Source organism: Cannabis sativa, chromosome 1, assembly GCF_029168945.1.
Source record: "Cannabis sativa cultivar Pink pepper isolate KNU-18-1 chromosome 1, ASM2916894v1, whole genome shotgun sequence".
In the NCBI taxonomy this organism is placed as follows: domain Eukaryota; kingdom Viridiplantae; phylum Streptophyta; class Magnoliopsida; order Rosales; family Cannabaceae; genus Cannabis; species Cannabis sativa.
In genome coordinates this window covers 49,907,459-49,916,510 of record NC_083601.1, presented here as the reverse complement: position 1 = coordinate 49,916,510, position 9,052 = coordinate 49,907,459, and the positions used below count along the sequence as shown (strand labels likewise).

The 9,052-nt window shown below is 32.8% G+C and overlaps 1 protein-coding gene across 1 annotated transcript; it reads right to left on the bottom strand.

Moving 5' to 3' along the window:
* Window positions 1-406: 406 nt before the first annotated feature.
* On the bottom strand, window positions 407-5,529 carry LOC115706668 (phenylalanine ammonia-lyase 1). The gene is made up of 2 exons (XM_030634382.2): window positions 4,643-5,529; window positions 407-2,376 (listed from the first exon to the last, which is right to left on the bottom strand). The coding sequence occupies exons 1-2, from the start codon at window positions 5,044-5,046 to the stop codon at window positions 609-611; spliced, it is 2,172 nt and encodes a 723-aa protein (XP_030490242.2). The 5' UTR covers window positions 5,047-5,529; the 3' UTR covers window positions 407-608.
* Between the last annotated feature and the right edge of the window lie 3,523 nt (window positions 5,530-9,052).

The following is a 9,052-nucleotide window of genomic DNA, read 5'->3' as shown; positions in this document are numbered from 1 at the left end:
ATAGAATATTAAGGGTTTTTTATTCAGATGATGACTCTAGATATCATTATTTTCGAATTGCATAGTGAGGAAGATTGTGTAGTTCAAACTGTCAATTGAAGGATATCTAAGTTCAGATCTTGATCACAGTTAGAGATCTGAACGGAAGGAGTCATTATATTGCGCTGCTACTAATGTAACGTTTTTTGTAACTTTATATGTGTTTATTTTATTATTTTAAGAAATTCATATTTAGGATGTTAGATTATAGTTTTATAATCAACATACATGTTAGAAAATCTAAATTCTAGTAAAATAAGTTCCAACAAATGGTAGGTTAATTTTTTTTTTTTTAAAAAAAAACTTTTGAATTCATTTATGAGGAAAATATAGAAGTAAATCCAAGAGAAATATAATTAAGAGAAAATTAAGAAAAATACATTCCAAGTTTTCAATTAAAAGAAATAAAAAATACACTGGACAATATCACATTTTCTTTATAAGATTTTCATGAGTGTTTTCACTATAAAATCTTATAAAGCAAAAAAACATATTACATTGGAAACAAATTTTTTAAAAAAATAGATATTAAAACTCTGAAAAATTAGAAAACCACAATAACTGAGTAACTAAATCATTTTGGGGTTTATTGGAAGAGGAGCACCATTCCACTCGTCCAAACAAGCAAGAATAGGATCGATCAACTGTCCTTGGCACATGGCTGTGAAAACTTTATCGGCTTCTTCTCCAGGTGATCGAACTTTCTCACCGGTCAATAATCCAGTACCCAGTCCTTCCCTCAAGAATTGATAAATTGGGAACGATCTACAGTTCTTGACCCGGTTCGGAATTGTTGATTTCCCATTTTCGATCTCGATTCTGGTGTTTTCCACCTCCTTAGGCAAAAGATTCTTCAATTCTGCTTCAAACATTGCGATCTTTTGAAAGATGGAGGTGTTTGCGTTCTTCTCTTGCTCACCATTATTGTTCTCCATAGCATGCTCAACCAGGACCTGCCTCAGCTTCTGCATGAGTGGATATGTGGCTAAGCAAGGGTCGTCAATGTAGGCAAAGACGTATTCACGATCGACGACCTTGAGAAGATCCTTCTCACAAAATCTTGAAGGATGAAGCTCGCCGTTGGAGCCAGTTGTCAAGACTCGCTTTGCCACTTGACTCACTATGTTCTTCACTGTGTTCCTCAGATTCTCCTCCATGTGCCTCAGATCGATGGCTTGGCAAAGTGCTATCAAGAATGTGGATGACATCAGCTTCAGAATCTCAACTGCCTCTTGCGTCTTCCTCGATGAGATCAGACCCAAGGAATTCACATCCTGATTGTGTTGTTCAGCACTCTGGACATGGTTGGTCACTGGGTTTGCCAAAAATTGGAGCTCAGAGCAGTAAGAAGCCATGGCAATCTCAGAACCCTTGAATCCATAATCTAAGCTAGGGTTTCTTCCCCCAGAAAGGTTAGAAGGTAAGCCATTATTGTAGAAATCGTTGACAAGCTCTGAGAATTGAGCAAAGATGAGTTTCCCAATCGAAGCTAAAGCCAAACGAGTGTTGTCCATGGAGACACCAATCGGCGTACCCTGGAAGTTTCCACCGTGGAGAGCCTTGTTCCTCGAAACATCAATCAATGGATTGTCGTTCACAGAGTTGATCTCTCGCTCGATCATCTTTGTCGCAGTTCTAATCACCTCAATTTGTGGACCTAACCATTGGGGGGAAGTTCTGAGAGCATATCGATCTTGTTTGGGTTTCTGAAGAGGATCCATTTCTTGAACCTTTGCAGCTGCTTTAAGTATTGAGCTTCCTTCCAAAATGTGCTCCATTATTGCTGCCGCTTCAATCTGACCAGGGTGATGTTTCAACTTATGGGTCAAATGGTCTGTGAATTCAGGCTTTCCAAGCATGGCTTCAGCAAAAATGGCAGACATGATCTCTGAAAGTACAGCCAATATATTAGCCTCAAAGAGAACAACAGAGGCCAAACCAGAACCAACGGCGGTGCCATTCACCAAGGCAAGACCTTCTTTGGGCTGGAGGTCAAAGAAATCACTTTCAATCTGGGCCTTTTGGAAGGCTTCAGTTGGGGTGAGTATCTCCCCATCGGGCCCAACAGCTTTGGAATTGGGCCTACCTATTAGAAGCCCAGCAATGTAGGAGAGTGGGACCAAATCTCCCGAGGCAGTAATGGTGCCGCGGAGTGGTAGACAAGGGGTAATGTTGTGGTTAAGAAGCTTAGTTATAGCTTCCAAAATCTCAAATCTAATACCCGAATAGCCTTGCAACAGGGTATTGATCCTCACCAACATTGCTGCCCTCGTTGCGGAGTGCGGCAGTGTGTGGCATGATTCTGTCCCAACACCAAATATTCCAGCGTTCAAGAACCTGTTACACCACAAAATTTGTTTCCGTTAATTATAAATTCTTAACTATAATATTATATAAATAATATACATTATGCTACAATTCATTAAATGGCTACTGAATAATTATTATATATTTTTTTATTTTATCAGCATTAATTTTCCACCTGGCACCAATAATACTAACTTTAGAGTCTGTGGTGTATAGTTTTAATTTGTTATTTCAGTATGTTTCGTACCACAAATTTCTAGTTAGAGTTTCGGACCACAAAAGGAAAAAGAAAAAAGAAAACTTTAATCTCTACGACTGTACATGTTATTGTCTCTCCTTTTCAGTTCTTTTCTTTTTTTTATGAAAAAAAATCATATTAAGTGATTACATACGTGACACCAAGCTTGCACAAAATTAGCATTTCAAACAACTCACACAAGTCAAAATTGGACGAAAAATGAAACACTTGATTTAAAAGAAAAATTAGGTTGGGAAAATAAATAATATATATATAAAAAAAAAAGACAGAATTTCGTAATAACTTATAACGAGGAAGAAGTCGTGTCAATGGAATAGGTCAATACTTAATTTTCACTCAATTTTTAATTATGAATAAGTACATCTCCTTAAAAAATTAATAAATAAATATCATTTAATATAAGAGCATCAAACTGATTCAAACACCATAAAACACTATTTCATATTTATTTATAAGCTAAGATATTTATTCCCCAAAATTTGATATGTATTAAATAATACTTTTTAAATTTTCAAGGTTGTTAAAAATACTTTTAAACTATTAAGATTGTTATATTTAATAATTTTTTATCTAATTTTAATAAAAAAAATTTAACATGAATGAAAGTTCAAGAGACATGATTTAGTATATGTCAAAGTTCGAAGAGCATGATTTGATAGATATCAAAGTGTGGGGAGCATAGTTTAGTATATAAACAATCACTGAAATAGTAAAATTGAATGAAATTAAATAAAAGTTCTTAAATCTAATAATTTCAATAGTTCATGAAAAAAAAATTTAACGGTAAAAAAAATTCAAGAAATATAATTTAATATATGTTAAAATTTAAAGAGTAAGATGTATATATGACTTTGCTGCAAACCGTATTAAATTCCTCCCCACAATCTTGTCACGAGAAGCAGCACACATTTAATTCATGAATATTATCTTTTCGTAGTTTTAATTTGTACAAGCAATTACTATGAAAGACAACTCATCACATTCAATTATTCAGTACGGAAGCCCATCAATACCATAAAGAGACTAGCTTTCTTACTTATTTTTTCTAGTTCAAATATATAATTACGTTAATTTTTTTAATATGTCGAATTGAGTTGTTATTCAACAGCCTTAGGATTTTTATGAGTTTTAGAACCAAATTATTATTCTTATGGTGAACAATATTATAGAATATGCGTTTATATTGTCATTAATGGTATCAATATATAGATATCCACGTCGGATCCACAAACCAAAATAATTGGTACAGGAAATTTCAATTTAATTTCTTTGTATATTTTTTTTTTGTCCCCGCTACTTTCCCAAACAAATTTCTACTTTTATTTTAAAATAATAATTAAAAGACATAAATAATCATGAGGATATAAGGTATATGGTAGATCACTAAGAATCCACCTAACTACTCAGTCAAGGAAAAAATATCCACCTACTACCTACATTATTTTTTTTGGAACAACCTTTTTCAATATTTTTATAACATGTTTTTATAAATTACTCTAAATTTTTAAAATATTTGGTAAATTTTGACATATTAAAAAAAGTTTTTTAATCTATTTTTTTATAATTATATATGTATTAATTATTTAAGATTATTTGTAAATTTTTAAAAAAAATTTAAATAATGAAATATAGGAAATTATTCACAATTTTATAAAAATTTATAGATAATGAAATTCTCTTAAATGCTTAAACAAAAGAGAAATGCTAAAAGATATTAGTACTGTCAAACACCTTCCTACGTGTCAATATCGCTATAATATCGCTAGCCAATCGTAAAACGACACGTCTTAAGAGTGCTAGGCACCACTGGTGCCCAATAACAATGCTCTAAACAAAAATATAGGGAAATACCCTTTAATCAATAATCATTAAAATTCATGTTAAATGCCTAAAGAGACTAAATAATAACAGTCAATGATATTAAATGACACATAATTAAATTAATGGGTATAGAAAAGTAACAGTTAAGTAATTAATTAATTGAGTTATTATTAATAAATAATGCGTTTACTTGTTAATTAATGATACAGTACGTACCTAATTAGCTCCCTCTGAAGGGCTCCGCCATTTTTGGTTCTCCTGTGGGAGGTCGCACCGAATCCGGTAGTGACACCATAGCTGTCCGTACCTTTGTCCATGCTATCCATGACCCAATCGCTGCTGGCCTTAACCCCAGCACGAGCTGACTCAGCCAGTTCCACATGAACCCGGTTCGAGTCGCGGTTCGCTATAGACGCAACCTGGGAAATGGTCAAAGTCTCTCCACCGAGTCGGACCACCGGTTTACGGTACTCCTTCACCATACGTTTCACCTCATCTAAATGACTACCCTTCATTGACTCAGCCGAAGCAACCCAATTCAAAGGATCATAACCTACTGTAGTACTGGTACAAAACTCCATCGATAATGATGATGATGATGATCCATTGTTAAGTTCCATAATAATATTGTATGAGAATAAATATTGTATGTGTATATATGGAAATGGGCTTAATGGGAAGGCAAAAAAAAAATAGTAGATGTAGATAAATTTGGTATGGTGGAAAGGAAAATTTTCAGCTTTTTGATGAGAAAGTGAAAATGTTTCCTGAGTTGGTTCACCAATAAATGGTTGTTTATATAGAAGAGTTTTTATCAGGACATTGAGAGTTGGGTGGGTAGGCAAATGTGTTAGTTGGAAGAAGAGAGTGGCCGTTGGATATGGTAGCTTATTTTAAAGGGCTTAGATTATGACACGTGGGAAGGTTGTGAGTTGAGGTGGGAATTTTATGCTAGTAAAGAAGGTGAGAATGAGATTGGAACGCGTAATAGGAGTATTTATTAATTAGTAAATATAAATAATACTACTAGTTGTAGTTGAGTGTCAAAAGTGATGTGTTTGAGAGAGAAGAGATTGGGGGTTGGTGAGAATAAAGGATAGAGCTTAGTTATGGGCACGAAAGCACAACGTCACACCTTAATTAATTGGCAAAGTTTGATACCACGACAACTACTAATTAATAAAACATTTGTATAAATGGGAGTTCTTGCTGCACTCCCAAAAGGGTGTACTGGTCTGCACTATCATCTCTTTATATGATATTTGTAGTTATTTTGTAAGTTTCGCAAAATTTGAAAAATTTATTGATAGGCAGTGTGGAAATAGGATTCAAGAACTTGTTGTACGAGTTTGTTTTATGTAGGGAAATTTATATGGTATACTAATTTTTATTATTTTTTTACAAAAATACTGCCAGGTGGTATTTTTTACTTTTTTACTGTGTTTTTTTATAAGTTTCATACTGCAGTATACTGTGTCAAGTTTCATTGGTGTTCTACTGGTGTTTTATTAGTGTTCTACTGTTGTTTTGAGTTATATTGCTTTGTGTTTTACTAGTGTTTTATAAAAACACAGTATTTTTGAAAAAAAATCCGTGTGATAGTATTTTTGTAAAAATTAATCAAAATTCCAATATTTTTGTAAATTTCCCTTTATGTATGTGTGACATATTTGGCTCCTATTGCTTTGGACCAATTAGGTCTCTATGCTACAAGTGAAGACGAGTTAGTTTTGTAACACAATTCATCATTGTGAATTTAACTAAGGCATTGGTATTGGAGTAGGACTGTCACATTGACTCCGATATGAATCAAGTAATCTGTTTGTGTTTTTTTTTTTATTCATTCAATTTAGATCACTTAGGTGATGTTTAGTTGAGAGGAATAAAAATTTAAGAATAGGAATGGAAATGAGAATTAGAATATGAATAAAATAGAATAAAATTTAAAATGCATATTTTTCTCTTATTATATTAGAATGGTCTTTCCTTCTTTTTTAAAATAGAGTAGTCATTCTACTAAAATGGTAGAAAGCGCATTCTATTTGAATGTCATTCAAATACTTTAAAATGCAACCAAACAAAGGAATGGAATGAAAATTATCATTTCCATTCCATTTTATTACCTCCAACCAAACGCCACCTTAGTGTTTACATTATGCTAATTTTGCTATTTGTTTGCAGGTTGTGAATCTTGTAGAAAATTATAGGGTTCCATCTTAAAATCAATTAGTGATGAGTGGAGTAGTTTATGTTCTTATATAATATTTTTACATTTGATCTATGTGAGACTCCAATATTCTCCCTCAAGATGGTGGCTATTTTTGCTCACCAATTTTGAATCACCTTATCACAAGTAGTGTCATTTGCTCACTTATTTTTGTTTGCGGTTGGGAGTTCCATTTGCTCGCGGTTGGGAGTACCATTTTGCTCGCTTGCGGCTCGCTAACTATCTGATAGGTGTGGATCAAAAATCCTAGGGATATGACTCTAAAACCATGTTGAAAATTATGGGGTTCCATCTCAAACCAATTGGTGATGAGTGGAGTAACTCATGTTCTTATATATAGCTCAATATTTTTACATTTGATCCATGTGGGACAATATTGTCCCATAAATCTTATTAAGAACAATTTATTTTTTAATTTATCATTATTATTATTTTTTAATTCAATTCTACTTAGTGAGTAGTATATTTTTACTAAAATAGTTAATAAGACTTTATTTTTTTAGCTAAAAATTATTCTTATTTTACTTGATGGACATGACTATTAAAATTTAATTTTGATTTCTCAAAATTGTTTCTTTTTAATTGTCATTGTTATTGAGATTGAATTATTTGATTATGAAATTTAATTAATTATTCTTAATTTTTATGTATTCTTAACACACAATTATTTATCTTATAATTATAAATTAAATCACTTTAAAATTATTCACTTTAAATCACACCCCTTATATATCCTCATATATAACAACTAGATTGATGTTTCGTGCAATACACGTATAATTAGTTTTCTTTTTATTAAGTTTAAGTAATGTTAAGTGCAATATATGTATGTTCAATTTTTTAATTAGGTAATATATTTTTATTTTTTAATTTTTGAAGTAAAATTTGAGATTTTGATCTGTGAGAATTTTTTTTTAACTATTGCGGCTACATTAGTGTGCTCTTTAGATTTAATTATATATATGTATTTTATATGTACAATAACATAATAAATTTCATTATTTACGTATTTTATACGTATTTTATATTGATCTTTGTTGACTACATTTTTAGCCAACCGCACGAAGTCATAATAAATGAGACTTACACTAAAATTACTGTAATAAATGTGGTTAATGACACCGAAACTTACAATAAATGTAAATAAAAGATACCAGAATTTAAAGAGATTCGATACCGGATGTCGGTAATAGCCTACTTCCTTTGTGTTTTATTGATCTAGGTTACAAAAGTCAAGAACAGGCTCTTAATTGCAAAGAATGATAAGTGTTTATTTTTCTAAGTGTTCAAGATTGTGGATCCCCCCTCCCAGGTCATGTTAGACCCCTTATATAGGGGAGGGGGTCGGTGCTTCTCGCTTTAGGAGACGCGACCAACGCAGAGCTACCTCAATCGTCTCCTTGATTTTCGGAGGTAGTTGAAGTCTGATTTTTATGATAATATCTCGCTATTTTTGTGGGTTGACAACTGTCTTTGAGCCTTTCGTGGGATTTGAACATTTGAATGAGCTACTGACGACGAGAGTCCCTTATGGAGGTGACATGGTCGTCAACCACCTTTGGGGATGAAGCCCATCCTTGGGGGCAACACCCCCGGGACCCTCGTTGAGGGGGATGATAACCGCTATCGTTGGGTGACCCCCCATCCGTTGTCAATAGTTATGATGTAATGTGGATGTCCCTGTATACCCTTGAGAATGCCATTATGTCTATGGTAGAACGGATGACTTGTACCACGAGGGTGTAGGCGGTAGGGGTAAGGGTATACTCCTAGACTAAATCCCATATAGATCATTGCAGTTGAGGTAGGGGTAGTAATATATACCCCCTAAACTGGTTTGACTCCCGTAGGTGTCTGGTGATTGTTCATTCCGCTTACGAAGATGTTAGCCCATCGTTTTTCTTTCATGGGGATGCCTACCTTACTCAAGCTAGGGGTAAGAGTGACCGTTTGACTTCCACTCTAACGGTCATGACTACCCTTCATGGTTGACAGTCATCCCAACGCTCATGACTTTGCATATTCTCCATTAATTTAGTTTCTGTATTTTTGTGCCACGTGTTGCTACTCTTAACACGTCATCGTCGTTAAAATTTGGGTAAACAATCTCTATATTTAAGGATTATATTAGAAAATATTTTGACAAAATTTGAGTTTGATTAGAGAATTAATTAAAATATATTATGTTCAAATATTTTTTTTTTAAAAATAATAATAGTGATAAATACATTCTTATAATTTGTAGTTAAAAGAGTATGATTATAATAAATTGTATAAATTATTAGAAGTATATATATATATATCATTTATTGTGTGTGTACATTCTTATTAGAAGTATACATTCTTATAATTTGACAAAGTAAACGGAATTCTATTATCATCACGATATAACTATTATA

Excerpts from the sequence above, each read along its gene's own strand:
- LOC115706668 (XM_030634382.2), bottom strand. The coding sequence starts at position 5,046 with ATGGAACTTAACAATGGATCATCATCATCATCATTATCGATGGAGTTT. Across the intron at positions 2,377-4,642 it reads CTTCAGAGGGAGCTAATTAG|GTTCTTGAACGCTGGAATAT; the intron begins GTACGTACTGTA and ends GTGGTGTAACAG.